This window comes from Capricornis sumatraensis, chromosome 15, assembly GCF_032405125.1.
Source record: "Capricornis sumatraensis isolate serow.1 chromosome 15, serow.2, whole genome shotgun sequence".
NCBI classification, from domain to species: Eukaryota; Metazoa; Chordata; class Mammalia; order Artiodactyla; family Bovidae; genus Capricornis; species Capricornis sumatraensis.
The window spans coordinates 14,283,933-14,301,764 of NC_091083.1; the positions used below are offsets into that span (position 1 = coordinate 14,283,933).

Below are 17,832 nucleotides of genomic sequence, written 5' to 3' on the forward strand. Positions count from 1 at the left end.
TCTCCCTAGGCCTACGGCCCAGCCCAAAGGTGGTGTCCATAGCATCTGGCTGTGACCCCAGCAGCTGTGTTCAGCCCTTGCCTCATTCAGGACCCAGGGAGGAGGGGGCAGTGTGATGGGATGGGCCCCACCTTGCTGACTCAGAACCGCTGGGATTCCGTACATGCATGTCCCACACATACATGTCCCACCGTCCAGCAGACTCCCTCACAGCAGACGGGGTGGGTGTTTGGGAGATGCGGGATGCTCAGCTGGGTGGAAACTGACCAGGCATGGATTTCACAAGGCCCAGCCAGGAAGCCAGTGCTTGGATAGCAAGCCGCCTGCTTGGTGGGGTGGGGGCTGGGCCTGGGCGGGGCATTCAAGGCTGCTTGGGAGCAGCCTCTGAGCAGATGCCTGAGGCGCTTTTCTTTAGGAACTTGAAGACCTGTTCAACAAGCTGGACCAAGATGGGGATGGTAGAGTGAGTCTGGAGGAGCTACAGCTTGGCCTGTTCAATCATGGGTCCCCTCGACCGCTGGAACTGGCCCCGCTTGTCAAACCCAGCGGGTCCTGGCCTCATTACCAGGTAAGGTGGGACAATTAACTCTTGAAGCCCAGGGTGACTGCATCACTCTCCTGAAGGCCTGATCTCTCTGCCTGGTCCCCAGAGTGGGTGCCCAGGAGGTGGTTGGAATGACCTGACCTGACATCGCTTCTGCCTGCCTATGCGCCAGTGGTGAGCTGCTCGCCTTCTCTGAGCCTCAGGTTCCTCATCTGTAAAGTGGACGCACCTCATAGGGATTTTATGTGGATTCCCTGGGGTACACTGCGTTCCACCAACAGCACCCGGTTCCTCCTCCCCGGGGGACAGAGTCACTATCAGGGCCGTGCCTTCCCTGGGACTAGCCCTCCAGGCTCTCCTGGAGCTGTGTTCTTCCTATTTTCCATCCTGCACGAGGCCAGCTGGAGTCTAGCAGACTTTATTTACACTGTGATACTGGCCAGTGCGTTTGGTTCATCTCTGTCTCGGGGTGGTCAGGGCTCCTTCTCCCACCGCAGGGCATGGTTGTCCTGGGGAGTCTTGCTGCCACCTCTTTGGCAGCATGGTTGATCCTGTAGTTTTAGGGCAGCAGTGCAGGAACAGTGGCCTTGTTCTCTGCTGGGCTGGGCGTGTCCGAAGATCAGGTTTCTGCCCCGAAGCCACTGAGACGGGAAGGAGTTGGGTTAGTGAGGACAGTGCCCGACCACCTGAGGGCAGGGACTGCATGGGGCCCACAGCCCAAGGAGGAGGGCTCCTCCCAGGGGCCTCGGCCCCTCGTTCCTGCCCAGGAAGCACTGACGTGGCGCCAGGGCCATGTCCTGTGCATGTGGACACCGGTGTGGCCGGGCTGCGGGTGTGGGGCCTCGCGCAGCAGACCGAGCTTCTCCTGCTCCATCAGGGGAGCCCCTGGGTCTGGTGGTCTGGGGACACCCACCTCAGAGAGGAGGGGGCTGCTGCTCCTCCTTGTTTTGGTCCCAACAGCAAATGCGTGTCCCAAGGGCCCTCCCTGGGGCGGAAGCACAGCTTCCTGGCTGCACTTCAGCCTCACCTGTCAGCTTTCCGGCTGAGGAATTTTTCTGCCCTTGTCTCCAGCCCTGAATCCTGAGGACACGTGCCCTCTGCTTGGGCCGCTCCGCCTCTTCTGAAGCCCATCTTGGGTTTCTCTGCATAGACTGGGTCTCCCTTGGCTGGAGTGTGCCTTCCCAGGCTCTTCCTCTGGGAGGACAGGCGGCAAGCCACCTTGATCAGAGAGAAGTTACCTCGGGGGGCCCTGCAGGTGCTGGGGCATCCCCCTGCATGGCCTCACGCAGACGGCCCTGAGCCCTGGGCTCGGGTCGCCTCTGCGGAGCCTGGAGTTCCCGCAGGACCTCTGGGCATCCTGTTCCATACAGCAGGAATCGGGGAGGCCGCGCCCGCCGAGCACAGGTGGTGAGGTCACGGAAGGTGTGTGGGGAGGCCCGCGGTCCTCACAGCGCTGGTCCCCGTGTGCAGGTCCCGGAGGAGAGTGTTGGCCAGACCACCACGTCGTCCCTCGTGTCCGTGTGCTCGGGCCCCCGCCTCTTCTGCAGTGTGGATGACGGCAGCGGCTTCGCCTTCCCGGAGCAGATCATCTCCTTGTGGGCCCAGGAGGGCGTTCCCAATGGCAGGGAGGTCTTGCAGGTGTGGGCCGGTCACGTGGCTGCCCCAGCAGAGGCGTCTGGGCGGGGGGACTGGGGGAGCCACTGCCCATGAGGGAGGCTGGACAGAGAACCTCGCAGACACAGGCCCCATGGAGGGAGGGCCCGTCATCCTCACTTCTTGCTTTATTTTTTGATACCGATATGTAGGACCTCCTAACTTAGAAACATAAGAAGTAAACAGCAGAGAAAGCCCACAGCCTGAAACAAATCCTCTAGAGGGTAGGTTTCAGTATCTCAGACTCACCCCACAGTGCATGTCGGCCTCCGAGCGGATCCTGGGTCCTGGAGGACGGGAGGGCATCTGAGTGACTGCAGCACGTGGGCGTGGACACCAGGAGGGGCCGCCCACACGTGTCGCGCAGTTTTTCTAATCTGGAAGCTGCTGCCCAGACCTCTTCATCCTCTGCTCCCACCGTGATTTCATTGCTGAGAAGCGTGCTCTCAGCAAGTCATGGCGGCAGCTTCCCGGTCGCTCCGCACGCTTTAGCATCCTGTCATTTTTCTCCCAGAAGTCCTCAGGGCCGTGGAGAAGCGTGGAGATTCAAGTCCCCGCTCCCGCTTTACAGCAAGGGCTTCCCCGTGGGGCCTCCCATGTGCCTGCCCCAGCCGTGTGTCTGCAACTTGTAGTCACAAGCACCAGTCACTGAGAGAGCTGCCACAGCACGTGTTATCACTAGGCCGCTGGCAGGTGTGCGGGCGTTCCCAGCCTACTCTTTTTCTTATTGTGGTAAAATACAGAAAGCACAGTTTTCCTGTTCTTTTAACTTTACCTTCCCCAATCCCGAGGGGGAATGGCTGTGACTCTCAGAAATGCTTGGCTGTGGCTCATCGCTCTATCAATCGTTTCCACCAACAGAACCCACATTGTTCCTATGTCTGTCCGTGCTGTTTAGAGAAATATTAAGGATTCTTTGTGTCTGAAATGGCAAGAACTCAACTCACACTTGGCAAGAGGAGGACATCAGGGATCTTTGTGACCATCTGGGGAAGAAGGAGGAAGTTTAGGCTTGGGGGGGTCCCAGCTCTGGGGGTTGTCAGGACTCTCCTGGCCTCTGGGTCTTGGCTTCAGGTCTTGCACCCTTGCACGGCTCCCCAGGACCCCGTGGTCTATACACCACTTGCTTTGACAGAGGAGAAGCCCTTCTCCAGCCTCCCTATCAATCCCCAAAGTCCTCTGCTTGCATATGCCCCCTTCTGTGTCTGTCTCTTTGTCCAAGAAGGGGGACTCTCCAGCCTGGGTCATGCCCTCCTCCGAGGCAGGGACAGTGAGGGGAGGAGCTGTATGTTGACAGTGGGAGGGCGACATCAGTGTTGACAGGGACCTGGGGAGAGGTACCCCAGAGGGATGGGAGCAGGGGAGAGGCTCCATTCAAGAGGTGGAGACTTTGCAGACAGAAAAGGGTGGTACTGGGACAGTGAGGTCTGGGCCTGTGGGAGCCAGCAAATGTCTGAAGACCCACTCATCCTGCCTGCCTGATGGTCCTTTCTGTTTTCAGAGCCTTGACTTCAGTGTGGACGAGAAGGTGAACCTTTTGGAGCTGACCTGGGCCCTGGAGAACGAGCTCATGATGGTGGGCGGGGCCGCCCAGCAGGCAGCCTTGGCCTGCTACCGCCAGGAGCTGAGCTTCTGCCAGTAAGAGCCGCACTGGGGGAGGCGTGGGGTGCCACTGGCCAGGCTGGCCTCCTCGCCCAGGACACGGGCAGCCTGCGGGAGGAGAAAGGGTGCTTCCAGCATGGTCACAAAGCATGGCATGGAGATTGGGCCCAGAATGCGTTCCTTTTTAATTGGGTTTGGCTCCAGTTGAGCTGGATATTCAGACCATCCGTCTACTGAGCCCGTTGGCACAGAGATTGTTAGTGTATTTTTATTGATACTCTGAAGCTACAGAAAAGGTTGGCAGTAATTGCAGTCTCCATCCCCACGACTTTGCATCTCATTAGGTACCGACAGATGAGACCTCTGACGTCAGGCAACTCTGCAGAGGGGCCCAAAGGAAGACTGCTTTGGGAGGATGAGGAAGGGAGACAAGCTTGGTGCCTCTCCAGTGGGAGAAACAGGCACCAGGGTAGCCGGTGCACTGAGCCTCAGGCAGGGCCTGGGGTGACAGGACAGAGACAGGACTCTCCTCTGCTCTGGGCAACTCCCTGGCACTTAGGTACCAGGCTACAGGTGGCAAGGCTGTGACCAGGCAGGATAATGGGTAGCCAGCCTTATCCCCTTCATGTGTCCAGTCCCAGGTTAGGTGCTGGGGATCTCTGGGGCCTGAGGCCCAGCTGCAGGCAAGGGGGAGCGTGGATAATTTCCCACCTCTTCTAAGGCCGTATGGAGGGGTGAACACTGCTTGCCCCAGGCTCGAACCTCTTGGTTCAGAAACCTGCTAGAAACGCCATTGCAAACCAGTTGGCTTCTTGCTGTATGTACTTCTGTGAAACAGACTCAATAACTCCAGAAACCATCCTGGTAGGAGCAAGGTCAGGCTTCCCAGGTGACGCTAGTCATAAAGAACCCACTTGCCAATGCTAGTGCAACCCGCTTGCCAATGCAAGAGGCGTGAGAGATGCGAGTTCCATCCTTGTGTCAGGAAGATCCCCTGGAGGAGGGCATGACAGCCTACTCTAGTATTCTTGCCTGGAGAATCCCATGGACAGAGGAGCCTGGAGGGCTACAGTCCATAGGATTGCATAGAGTTGGACATGACTGGAGCGATTCGGCACACATGCACAGAAGGTGGGTCAGAGCCCAGTGCTGGCCACTGGTCAGCACTCTAAGGCCAGCTGAGTTTGTTCCTTCAGACCGGCTCACTAGGCCCAGAGCAGTGTCCCCAGTGATCCCTCCTTCCTTTCTGCAGGGAGCAGGTGGAGCAGATGGCCAGGGAGCGAGATAAGGCAAGGCAAGACCTGGAGAAAGCTGAGCAGAGGAACCTGGAGTTTGTGAAGGAGACGGACGACCTACACTCTGCCCTGGAGCAGCTCGCGGAGGAGAAGGTCAGGTGGGTCCTGCTGGGGTCCTGGGCCAGGGTGGATGGTGGACACAGGCTGCTACCAGCTGAGGCCCTGCTGTCTCACCTGAGCCCGCAGCAGGGATCCCGCAGACCAGGCATCACCCATGTAATGGGCTGAGCAGACTCCTGCAGAGTCAGCCCGGCTGGTGGCAGACAGAACAGAGGAAAGCATTTCTGACCTTTGTGAAAGCCTTTCCCTCTCTCTCTCAATGTGTTACCTGCCTCCCTGCGGTTCTTTGCTATGGCTGCGTTTGGCTCCATCCCAGACAGGGGAGGTGCCAGGTCCCATGGGGCTCCTGGCGCACATAGGGCTCATAGGGCTCCCCACTGGGGGGCAGCAACCCACTCCAGTGTTCTTGCCTGGAGAATCCCAGAGACGGGGGAGCCTGGTGGGCTACCATCTATGGGGTCGCACAGAGTCAGACATGACTGAAGTGACTTAGCAGCAGCAGCCTGGTTGACCTGATTCTCCTGACCACCCTGAAAGGACTTGGTGAAGTTCTCTCTGAGTCAGAGAACCAGAGACTCATCTCCATCCAAGAATCTGGTTGGGGGACACAAAGCATCAAGGGCCATGTGAGTGTTTGGATTTTGCTCCATGAGTAACACGGTATCACTGGTACATTTTTAGAAATAGCGTTTGCAGTTGTGTTAGGTTACTCTAACAGAACAGTATTAAGGGATACATGTTCATTGTAGAAAACTTGGAAAATACACACTCGAAAAATAAAAGCAAACATTTCACGTCCACAGAGGTTGTCGCTCCTGACTTTTTTCACGTGTCCCTCGCTTCTTCCTGTGCACGTGGTCGCTTTCAGAGACGTGTCGCTGCTGTAATGTTGCATATCCTTCCTGAGCTCCCGTCGGGAGGCTCTGCCGTATGTTGCTGCACCTTTCCCCTTTAAAGAGGGGAGTGATATGATCACGTTTGTAAAACTCTCCCCAAGATCTGCAGGCTCTGAGGTTAATCACGCTCATCAAACTGTTTCCCTGAGTGACAGCTGCCCTTGTGCCCCAAAGCTCTGTGGTGAGTCTGAGGGAAGCCGAGCCAATCGTTTCTGGTTTCAACCACAGTCAATTGATTGTGGACCCAGCCAGGCGCTGCCGAAATAAGAGTTTCCACTCAGCTTCACTCTAGATATACTGGGTTTGAGAATCCTGTTAAGCAACTGTTTTAGTGATGTTGTTCAGTCACTCAGTCGTGTCCAACTCTTTGCAACCCCATGGACTGCAGGGCACAAGGATTCCCTGTCCTCCACCATCTCCCAGAGCCTGCTCAAACTCACATCCATGAGTCAGTGATGCCATCCAACCATCTTGTCCTCTGTGGTCCCCTTCTCGTTCTGCCTTCAGTCTTTCCCAGCATCAGGGTCTTTTCCAGTCAGCTCTTTGCATCAGGTGGCCAAGCTTCAGCATCGATCCTTCCTATGAATATTCAGGACTAATTTCCTTTATGATGGTTTGATCTCCTTGCAGTCCAAGGGACTCTCAAGAGTCGTCTCCAACACCACAATTCAAAAGCATCACTTCTTCGGTGCTCAGCTTTCTTTATGGTCCAAATCTCACATCCATGCATTGCTACTGGAATAAACATAGCTTTGACTAGATGGACCTTTGTCGGCAAAGTGATATCTCTGCTTTTTAATATGTTGTCTAGGTTGGTCATAGTTTTTCTTATAAGGATCAAGCATCATTTAATTTCATGGCTGCAATCACCATCTGCAGTGATTTTGGAGCCCAAGAAAATAAAGTCTGTCACTGTTTCCATTGTTGCCCTATCTGTTTGCCATGAAGTGATGGGACCAGATGCCATGATTTTAGTTTTCTGAATGTTGAGTTTTAAGCCAGCTTTTTCACTGTCCTCTTTCACTTTCATCAAGAGGCTCTTTAGTTCTTCTTCACTTTCTGCCTTAAGGGTGATTACCATCCACATCTGAGGTTATTGATACTTCTCCCAGCAATCTTGATTCCAGCTTGTGCTTCATCCAGCCTAGCATTTCTCATGATGCACTCTCTATATAAGTTAAACAAGCAGGGTGACAATATACTGCGTTGCTGGCGTCCAGCCCCGGTGGATCCAGGGTAATTCGAAGTGGGGACGGCGTGGTGAGGAAAAACTTATTTATTTAGAAATATAAAAGAGAGATTAGGAAAGAATAGTGTAGTAGGAAAATTTAGTGGAGAAAAGAGGCTGAATAACTTGGTTTATGGGGAAAGCTAATAAAACCTCAGGACAAGAGATTTGCAGCATCTACGTTAGGCCACCAGCGCCTGTTTGAATATCGGAGGGTGCCCCGCCTTGGGCTCCCTCTCTCATGGTTCTTGGAAGCCGGGGCAAGTAAGTAGACATGGCGAGCCTCCCCGCTCCAGATGGGAATTCAGCCTGAAAAGGAGAGTGAGGGAGAGGGAGAAAGAGAGAGAGAGACATGGGGGGAGCCAGATTTCCAAGAAACTAGTTCGAGAGACTAGTCCAAGAAACTGGTCCATCCTTTATTGTTCAGAAGGCTTTTTATACTTTTGATTGTACATAGAGATCAATGGATAATACAAAATTATGCAGTGTCAACTGCCCTGACTCTTATCGAGACCAGGCTTTCTCTCTGCATACCTAGTTGTATACATAAGTCTTAGGTGATTTACATCATCTTCTGGCCAGAAGGCCAATTAGCATTTTACAGCCCTTTTCTGATAAGGGTAATAATGTTATTCTCCCCAAAGTCTGGTGCCACCCTCAGAAAGCACTAAATAAAGTTACACTCTTACATAGCAAGGATACAACAATTTATAACAAGGGAAAAGGAGTACAGTGATTTATAACAGAAAATTAATTAACTCAAAAGTCTGTATTGTTAACATCAAAACTACTATATTTCTATTTCTGTATCCCGTTTACCTTGATTAATATCCTCCCAGGTGCCTAAAAGATAAAAGATATGGAGGCCTGGCGGCAAACGTTAACTCAACAAACTCTTCACCAATCTAATTCTTAACTCTAAAAGGCTCTATATCTTTAAGATGTTTTGAGCTTCGTGCCTCTCATGGTTGGGGGCTGTAAACAATCCACAATGTAAAAGTCCGGGCAGACCTTTAAGCCGAGACCTTCTTTTTATATGCAGGAGACTGTTAACTGGAGCCCTAAGTTAATTCCTTTTAGAGGCCCAAGAGTGGAAAGCACAGTACAGTAAGGCAGGCAGGCTCTGGCTTTGGGGGGTAGATGTTCAGGAAAACCCAGGGGGAAGCCCTGACGCCTGACTCGCTTGCCCGTCAGGCCTCTCCTCATGGCCTTGTCCTGGGTGGGGTCTCCCATGCTGGCTCCCGGCGCTGCGTTGAGCACTCCTTTCCCAGTTGTAAACCAGTCTGTTGTATTCTGTCTAGTTCTCACTTTTGCTTCTTGACCTGCATTCAGGTTTCACAGGAGGCAGGTAAGGTGGTCTGATATTCCCATCTCTTTAAGAGTTTGTTGTGGTCTACACAGTCAGAGGCTTTAGTGTAGTCATTGAAGCAGGAGTTTGTTTTTTTGTGGAATTCTCTAGCTTTTTCTGTGACCCAGTGGCTGTTGGCAATTTGATCCCTGGTTCCTCTGCCTTTTCTAAATCCAGCTTGTACGTCTGGAAGTTCTTGGTTCACATACTGTTGAAGCCTGGCTTGAATTATTTTGAGCATTACTTTGCCAGCAGGTGAAATGAATGCAGTTGTGTGGTAGTTTGAACATTCTTTGGGATTGGAACACAGGAAAATAAAATCTGTCAGTGCTTCCACTTTTTCTCCTTCTATTTGCTATGAAGTGATGGGACTGGATGCTGTGACCTTAGATTTTTGAATGTTGAGTTTCAAGCCAACTTTTTCACTCTCCTCTTTCACCCTCTTCAAGAGGCTCTTTAGTTCCTCTTTGCTTTCTGCCATTAGAGTGGTATCATCTGTATATCTGAGATTGTTGACATTTTCTTGGCATTTTGCATGATGTACTCTCTATTTAAGTTAAATAAGCAAGGTGACAATATACAGCCTTGCTGTGCTCCTTTCCCAGTTTTGAACTAGTCCATTGTTCCATGTCCAGTTCTGTTGCTTCTTGACCCACATACAGGTTTCTCAGGAGGCAGGTAGGTGGTCTGATATTCCCATCTCTTGGAGAATTTTCCGCAGTTTATTGTGATCCACATAGTCAAACACTTTAATGTAGACGATGAAACAGAAGTAGATGTTTTTCTGCACTTTGTTGCTTTTTCTGTGATCCGGTAGATGTTGGCAATTTGATCTCTAGGTCCTCTGCCTTTTCTCAATCCAGTTTGTACATCTGGAAATTCTTGGTTTATGTACTGTTGAAGCCTAGCTTGAAGGATTTTGAGCATTACCTTGCTAATGTGGAATAAGTGCAACTGTGCAGTAGTTTGAACATTTTTTGGCATTTCCTTCCTTTGGGATTGAAATGGAAACTGACCTTTTTCAGTCCTGTGGCCATTGCTGAGTTTTCCAGATTTGCTGGCATATTGAGTACAGCACTTTAACAACATCATCTTTCAGGATTTTAAATAGCAAAGCTCCACTAGCTTTAGTGATAAAGCTAAGGTTTTTCACTGTTTTCCCTGCTGATAGAAATGGTTGTTGGAAAAAATCACTGCAGAGTCTGAGGAGAAGGGCCCCGCCCCATCCTCTGTCTGCCTTGGGATTTGCTGTGTGGTGGTATTCCAAGGCTTGTGGTGGAGGCTGACTTCTCTGCGTCTTCAGTCAGCAAGGGCCCTGATGCTGCCTTTATTTACCGGTGCATTTTTTGATGACATGGAGAAGGTTGAATGGCCAAGGGGTGCCAGAGACCCACCCAGAGGTCACCTGCCAGCTTGCCCCATGTGCCAAGGGACCCACTGGCTCCCTTGTCTGTGTGGGGTCACCTCTGCCAGCCCTGAGGGGGCACAGTTCATGAGGCCTGCGCTGCCCCACAACACTGTAGCTCCCCCGTCTATCAGGCGGGAACAAACGAGTCCCCAATGCCGAGGCCAAGTGTGCTGACGGGAGACCCTGGGGAGGGAGAGGCCGAGATGGCGCCCCCCAGGAGCCCAATGCACTGCGTGCCGTGTGCCTTGCAGACGTCTGGAGCAGGGCTACCGGGGGAGGCTGAGCCTCCTGCGATCCGAGGTGGAGGTGGAACGCGAGCTGTTCTGGGAGCAGGCCCGGCGGCAGAGGGCCGGGCTGGAGGAGAACTTGCGGCGCCTGCAGGCGGAGGAAACCGGCCTCCGCGAGAAGCTGACCCTGGCCCTGAAGGTAGGGGGAGCAGGGTGCTGTGGGATGCCTCCTCAGGGCCCCCCACCCAAAAAGAGGGAGGCTGCATTGTCCGGGGGTCCCTCCTCCACACCCACACCTTCCTGGGCCAGGACTGAACCCTCCCCGCGGCCCTGGGGCCTTGATGCTAAGGAACGTTTTCTGCAGCCACCGAGAGAGCCCATTTCTCAGCCTAAGCGGAAGCGTCCTGGCTTCTCCAGGAGAGACCCAGGCCTCCTCTGCAGCCGTGTGTTCGTCGGGGCTCTCGCTCTCGGCTCTGGGTCGGCGGCTGCCGCCTCCCTGGGACCAGAGCACTAGACCAAAGACAGAAGTGTCACCCGCCCACAGCCCTGGTGTGTGACCTGCTCGGGGCGCTCGTCCTGGCTGTGGAGAGCGTCCCGGACCTGCTCCCCGCCTGCCTTTGCTTCCAGTGAGGTGGCCCCGGCCCCACCTCCTTCCTCTTCCCTGACTGTGGGTTCCTCCACACCTGCCCTGCCTCCGTCCCCCAGAGGAGAAGCCAGGCCTGCCTTCTGATCGTATCCTGTGTCTCCGGACACCGCCTTCCTTCCGGTGGACTCCTGGGCTGTTGCGGTGCAGCTTCAAATCCGTCCTAACACTGACCTGTGTCTCATAGGAAAATAGTCGATTGCAGAAGGAGATGATTGAAGTCGTGGAGAAGCTCTCAGACTCAGAGAAGCTAGTCCTGAAGCTGCAGAATGACCTGGAGTTTGTGTTGAAGGACCAGGCAAGTCCTCTTGCTGAGTGTGAGTCCGCAGAGACGCACCTGTGGGTGCTGGTAAAGGGCGTCAGGGTCTTGATGGAGAATACACAGGAGACGGAATTGGGTTTTTCTGCTAAAATTCCACGTGCTGCTCAGTCACCCAGTCGGGTCTGAATCGTTGTGACCCCATGGGCTGTAGCCCGCCAGGCTCCTCCGTCCATGGAATTTTCCAGGAAAGAATACTGGCGTGGGTGCCATTTCCTGCTCCAGGGGATCTTCCCGATCCGGGGATTGAACCTGCATCTCTTGCGTCTCCTACGTTGGCAGGCGGGTTCTTCAGCGCTAGTGCCACCTGGGAAACCTAAAATTCTGTGATGGAGAGGAAATCATTAAGGCTACTTTGCCTGTATTTCCCTCCCCTTCAGGCAGTACAGGGGTGCAGGTGACACCCCAGTGATGCCCTGCATTTTGACCTTCTGGTGACGAGGCCTGGACCAGTCAGCAACTTCTGCACAGACCCCAGTGCTGGGGTGAGGAGCGCTTACAGACCTGGCCCTTTCTGTCATTTTGAGGGGAGGAGGGGAAGGGAGGGAGGTGCAGGGTCCGTGCAAGGGGCCTCCCAGGTGGCTGAGGCAAGAAGGCAGCCCAGGGTCCAGGTGGGAGCATGACCACCTTCCTGAAATTCCGAACATCCTTCTGCCCCGAGACCTTGTAAACGAAGGGCGGGGAGGAAGAGGAGGGACAGGTGGCTGCGCCTGCAGATGCTGAGTGTACTGCGGCAGTACGAGGGGGTGGCAGCCCACCCTCTACCTGGCCTGAGATCCTGGCCCTCATTTTACTGCTTGCATCTGGCTTTCAGCTGGAGCCTCAGAGCACAGAACTCCTAGCCCAGGAAGAGCGATTCTCAGAGATCCTGAAGGAATACGAGCTTAAGTGCCGGGTAAGTGGCCCCTTGCCTGAGGGAAAGTCAGGCGCTGTCTGCTCAGGACTGGGTGGCCCCTCCCACCTCCTGGCCTTCACGTTGGGGCTGGCCCAGCCCGGGTCCACAGGAGCATCCCTACATGAGCTGGGCGGGCGTAGCTTCCGACGTGGGCTTCCTTCTTCAGCTGAGGTCTTCTGAGCCTCATGTTTTTGTTTTTTCAAATTTTTTTGGCTGTGTTGCATGGCTTGTGGGATCGCAGTTTCCTGACCAGGGATAGAACTCACACTCTCGGCAGTGAAAGCATGGAGTCCTCAATGCTGGACTGCTGGGGAGTTTCCCGAGCCTCATGTTCTGCAAGGAGGCAGCTGGGACTTGGCCTGCCCAGCACCTGTGCCCAGCCCCACACAGGCTGCTCACCCCAGTCCCAAGGCCCCCGTGTGTGTCCAGGCACCATGTAGGGCTTCATCTTGTTTCCTGTGGTTGAGTGTATGCATTTTCTGGGCCAAACCTACAAGTGAGCCCACTCAGCTGGCATTGCCACCATGCAGAGCAGGGTGCAGGTGGTGAACAGTCACTGCTGGGAAACAGATCACACCGTTACTCCCTCAAGATTGTCCAAGACAATCAGATAAAACATGATTGTTTGTAGTCAAGGGTGTAGTATTCACTTGCTTCTTAATGGTTTCCCTCCCGATTAATGTAAGAACTGTCTCTCTGCACGTAATGCTTTGGCCACACCAGAGGATAAAGGTGAGCCCGTGCTGGTCTGCAGTGTGACGTGACCCCTGCCTCCTGCCTGCCACACCCCGAATCCCGGTGCCCCTGCAGTCCTGTGTATGGGTCACCTGTGTAGCCCTTCTCAGAGACCGCGTGGTGTGTGGGTTTTGTGGTTAACTTTCTGGGAGGAACTCTCCTTCCTGCTGTGTTTTCTCCCCCACTTTGAGCACCTATGACTAACCAGCAGTTAATACGTTGCTTTAGTGCACCTGAATTTTTTCATACAGGTGTAACCCCCTTTGTTTTTTTTCAACATGACTGTCACCTAACTGTTGCTACTCATTTCACTTTTGATTCTTGAAATTTTGGCAAAAAAATTTTTACATTTTGGTGCTACTTATTCAGAGATCTTCCCTCTTTTGGGAGGATATTTTTGGCTGTTCCAAACTAGCATTGAGAACGTTAAAAAAAATTTTTTTTTAATAATTTCTAATACACGAAGTTGCAAATGTCTGGGCAGCCAGCCCCTCTGTGTGTGCTGACTCGGTGTGGCTGGCCCCCCTTCCTCTCCAGTGCTTTCCGAGCTGCTGTTGAAACCCACCCTCTCCTGCTTTCTTGCTGAGCTCACCTCTCCTGCTAACGCTAATGCGAAGAGAAGCCTCGAAGGTTCCAGAGCCCTCAGACCTAGGGCTTCACTGTGTGCAGTGGGCTTGCTGCCTTTCCCGGCTCTCGGGGCAGCACCCTGTGACTGCCTTCAGCATCCACAGGCAGCCCAAATTCACGTGCAACCCACACAAAAGCAGGCACATGGCTTCCCAGCCCTGCTGGACGCACCCTGGATGGACAGGCTGGGACCCAGGACGGTGCATGTCATCCTTAGGCGCTTAGAACAGAGCAGTCTGCCTAGCATCATTCCTTAAGGGCCTGTTTTCTGGCTCTGCTGAATTTGTGGAGCATGTACATGCTCTTACAGTAGCGGTCTGAGGGGCAGAAGGAGCCACTGAAGGGGCAGGGCATTGGGTAGAAATGATTCTGTCTGTGTTTCCTGCCATATCAACGCTGCTCAGTAGAAATAGCAGTCCTGTGTGTACTTCCAAGGTTTCCAGTGGTCACGTTAAAAAAGGTAAAAGGAAAAAAAAAGGCAAAAAGGAATGGGGGACGTTAATTTTATAACATTTTATTTACTCCATTACTTTCACAGTGTCATCATTTCAGCATGTAATCAATATAATCACATTTTAAGTGAGCTATTTTGCATCCCTCTTTGGGAGCCTGGTCTTTAAGATCATTGTAGAGTTTATGCTGCACACCTCGATCCAGACTGACCACGTCAGAGCTGCTCGGTGGCCTGTGTGGTGTCGTTGCGGGGCGGGGGGCCGGGCGCGCACACGCCCGCCGCCCCACAGGCCTCCCTGCAGCTCTCGCTTCCTGGCCTTGCCCTTTCCCCTGGGACAGAGGTGCTCGCTCTGGGGAGACTGCGTATTTGCTCAGAGTTTCTGAAGGAGGTACAGTGGTCCTAGTAAACATGTGCTTCCTCTAAGATCAGCAGGGCCTGTCCCGTCTCCCACGTGGCGTAGAGTCGCCAATTAGAGGCTCCTCCTCCCAGGGCGGGTGTGGACACAGGCCAGGCACCGGCCACCAGGGAGATAAGAAAGAACTGACAAGACCTGCCTGGAGAGGAAACTCAGATTAAGAAATCAGAGAGGAGGGCCTGCCCTGGTGGCCCAGTGGTTAAGACTCCAGCCCCGATGCAGGGGGCACGGGTGTGATCCCTGGTTGGGGAACTAAGATCCTGCAGGCCACCTGGCGCAGCCCCCCAAAAAGGAAAATCAGAGCGGGAGGTGGGGCCTTAAGGGTATGCCTGGCTTTGACCCCAGAGCCTGGGTCCCTGGGGGAGGAGCCGGCTGGAAGCGGCATCGCATGTGGCGTCCTCCAGGTAGGGTGCCCACGGCCCGCCCGAGGCAGGGGGAGGAGCACGTGGACCCACCGTCATGGGCGAGCGTGGCGCCCAGGCCGTGGGACCACCTGGGAGAGCGGACTGTGAATGCTGCCCTGCCTGGCCTGTGAAAGCCAGGTGACCAGGTGGGCTTGTTGAGTTCTATTTTATTCTTTGGGTGGATAAATGATGCTTGTTACAAACGAGACCCTTCCTCTTGTATTTTTCCCTCTGTGCTGTGCAGCTTGCAGGGTCTTAGCTCCCTAACCAGGGAGCAAACCCACGTCCCCTGCAGGGAAAGCACTCAGTCCTAACCGCTGGACCACCAGGAAGGTCCCAGAGGCCCTTCCTCTTAAGCCTCATGTCCCCCGAATCTCCCCTACCCCTTACGAGCATGCTCCCCAAATCTCTTGTGGTTTCAGGTGTTAAAAGGTCTCTGTATTTTCTCCATTTCTCACTTTCACTGCACCTTTCTCCCCCTGGGTCCCTTCTGGGTATCCAGTGCTAGAAGGTGGTGCCAGACATAAGAGGTTGGGAAATGACTCCCGCTCCTTGTCGCTCCCGGAGCAGTTCGGTGCCCCATCCTGGAAGTCGGGACCTGCCCTGCTGGGGCCTGAACTGTTCCCCGGGTGCCGGCACCATGCCCCGCTCCTGGGCCTGATGGCCGCAGTGGCTGGAGGAAGTGTCTGGCTCTGCCCACAGGACCTGCAGGACCGCAACGACGAGCTGCAGGCCGCCCTGGAAGGCCTGCAGGTAAAGGCAGCCCCGAGTTGGCACGGCCGCTTGTCCCCGGGACACGGCCCAGCAGGTAGGAGCTGAGTGCTTGGAGGTGGTGGGTCTGCTGGGAGGTGGTGGGTCGCGAGCTCCTGCCCCGGGGGTGGGGCGGTGGGCCAGCCCGCTGTGCAGGGGGTCACAAGTCCTTCGGACCACTTGTGTGGGAGAAGGGTCCTATCTGAGGCGAGGGGTTTAGGCAACCCAGAGCCCCAAGGGAGATGGAGGAGGAGGAAGGTCCTACTGCTTGGACAGAGTAAGTGGTGAGGGTTATGATGACCTTGCTGTGACCTCAGGGCAGGCGTGTCCCCTGTGAGCCTCCTAAGGCAGGGGGGACGGAAGGAGATAACCCTGGGGAGGGTCAGCTGGCCAGGGGAGCAGAGAGCGGGCTGGGGGTGTGGGGGGCGGCCTGTGATGGCTGACGGGGCAGTCCATGTGAGTGTTCCTCGGGGCCTCCGAGGGCAGCCGGGAGGGTCTTCTGTGCACCTGGCCTCTAAGGGAGGCCCTCACCTGCACCTGCAGCAGTGCACTCCTCTGGCCCCCGAGCCACAGCCCTGCCGCCCTCAGCCAGGGGTGGTTGGCGTGTGGCTGCTGTCGTCGCATGCCTCAGTGAGTGTCAGGGGCCCGTGTGGCCAGGGGTCGATGATCTTTATCTCTGGACGGGCCTGAGCTGCAAGGAGTGTGTGGCCCTTGTTGAGAGCCAGGACCTGCGCCCTGGCTGCGGTGGCCAGATGGCTCTGGGTCGTAGCATCGGAGGGAGCCCCGAGCTTCGTGTTGGCGCCGACGCAGCCAGAGCGCTCTCCCGGCTGGAGCCTTTTCTCTTCCCCTTGACCCCATCTAAGGAGAAGGGGTGGTCAGGACAGCAGTGCTGTGGTGCAGGGGTGGGTGGTGGAGGCCAGGCTGGCCGTGCCTCCAATCGGGGCCACTCGTGACCCAGGCGGCAGTTTCCTGTTGTCAGGGCGATGGGATGCTCTCTTTCCTAAGATGCTTATCCCAAATTCTCTCAGCCGATGTTGCCGAGTCTGTCCCTCTTTTTCACGGAATACAATTCGGGAACTGAAAAGAGCAGGCGACAGGTCAGGATGTGTCTGCTCCCTTCACTTTCCAGCCCATCAACCAGCATGGATGAAACCCCAGCAGTGGCCACACTCACATTCTGACTCGAGCCTTGAGTGTGCCCCCTACCACGCATGGCTTGGGGGACACCTGGGCCCAGGAGGGCTGGCCGTGCTGTGGGTCCAAAATCACTGCAGATGGTGACTGCAGCTACAAAATTAAAAGATGCTTGATCCCATGGTGGTCCGAGCAGAACATCTATGGACATGCCCTCTTATTTTCAGGCACCGTCACGTTCGTGGGTGATTCCGCCCCAGCGAGTATAGAAACAGAGATCATGTTGGAGCAGCTGAAGGAGCGTTACCAAGAACTCAAGATCCAGCTGGAGACCAAGGTCAGGGGACTGAGGGAGGCCGCAGAGGTCGGGGAACTTGCTGCTGCTGAGACGCGTCTGCAGGCACATCTGCCCATAGTGAGCACGCTCAGGGGGACGGAGGTTTGCAGGGAATGTGTGTGACCTTGACTTTCTGCCTCCACCCCCTTCAAAAGGAGGCAAGACAGAAGCAGATTCTGGGAGCAGAATCTTGGTTCCTGTGATTGCCCTGTACCAGGGGCTCCCCAGGGGGCGCTAGTGGAAAAGAGGAGATATGTCGCCAATACAGGAGTCATAAGAGACGCGGGTTCGATCCCTGGGTCGGGAAGGTCCCCTGGAGGAGAGCATGGCAACCACTCCAGTTTTCTTACCTGGACAATCCCATGGACAAAGGAGCCTGGTGGGCCACAGTCGGGTCACACAGAGTCGGACACGACTGAAACGACTTAGCACGCAGGGGCTCCTAGGCCACCCTGGCCAAGCCTGTCTTCTTGGGTGACTGTGTCTCTTGCTCTGTTACTCGATTGTGGTGGGTTTTGTGGAGGGATGGTGCCCACAGCTTGTCAGGTGTCACCATGGCCACAGGGTGGTCCTGCCCCTGGGTGCCTGCTGTGGCCTTGCCTTCCAGGCCTCGTGGAGGTGTTGTTCCCCTCTGCCCTCCTCCTGCGGCTACCTGCCGGGCTGCCAGCCTCCCTTCTGCACCTGCGGGCCTCCCCCCAAGGCTGCAGTGGAGGTTACAGGAAGTGATGGAAGCAGGCGGCCACACAAGCCATGGGGAGCCTTTCAGGGGCCTCGGCACCCTGTTGAAGCTGGGCCACCTGCTGTTAGGGTGCTGCACCCAGCAGCCTTGCTTCATCAAGTGAATTGTATTTGGAGGCC

The 17,832-nt window shown here is 55.0% G+C and overlaps 1 protein-coding gene across 1 annotated transcript in view; it reads left to right on the forward strand.

Moving 5' to 3' along the window:
- The window catches only part of NINL (ninein like), a 60,076-nt gene that overhangs the window by 21,620 nt on the left and 20,624 nt on the right, over positions 1–17,832 (forward strand). Inside the window, exons 6-14 of the mRNA XM_068987607.1 lie at positions 416–568; positions 2,015–2,182; positions 3,699–3,835; positions 5,052–5,192; positions 10,286–10,460; positions 11,092–11,202; positions 12,038–12,118; positions 15,456–15,561; positions 16,865–16,974. Coding sequence (XP_068843708.1) covers positions 416–568; positions 2,015–2,182; positions 3,699–3,835; positions 5,052–5,192; positions 10,286–10,460; positions 11,092–11,202; positions 12,038–12,118; positions 15,456–15,561; positions 16,865–16,974 — 1,182 coding nt within the window. The remainder of the gene's footprint in view (positions 1–415; positions 569–2,014; positions 2,183–3,698; positions 3,836–5,051; positions 5,193–10,285; positions 10,461–11,091; positions 11,203–12,037; positions 12,119–15,455; positions 15,562–16,864; positions 16,975–17,832) is intronic.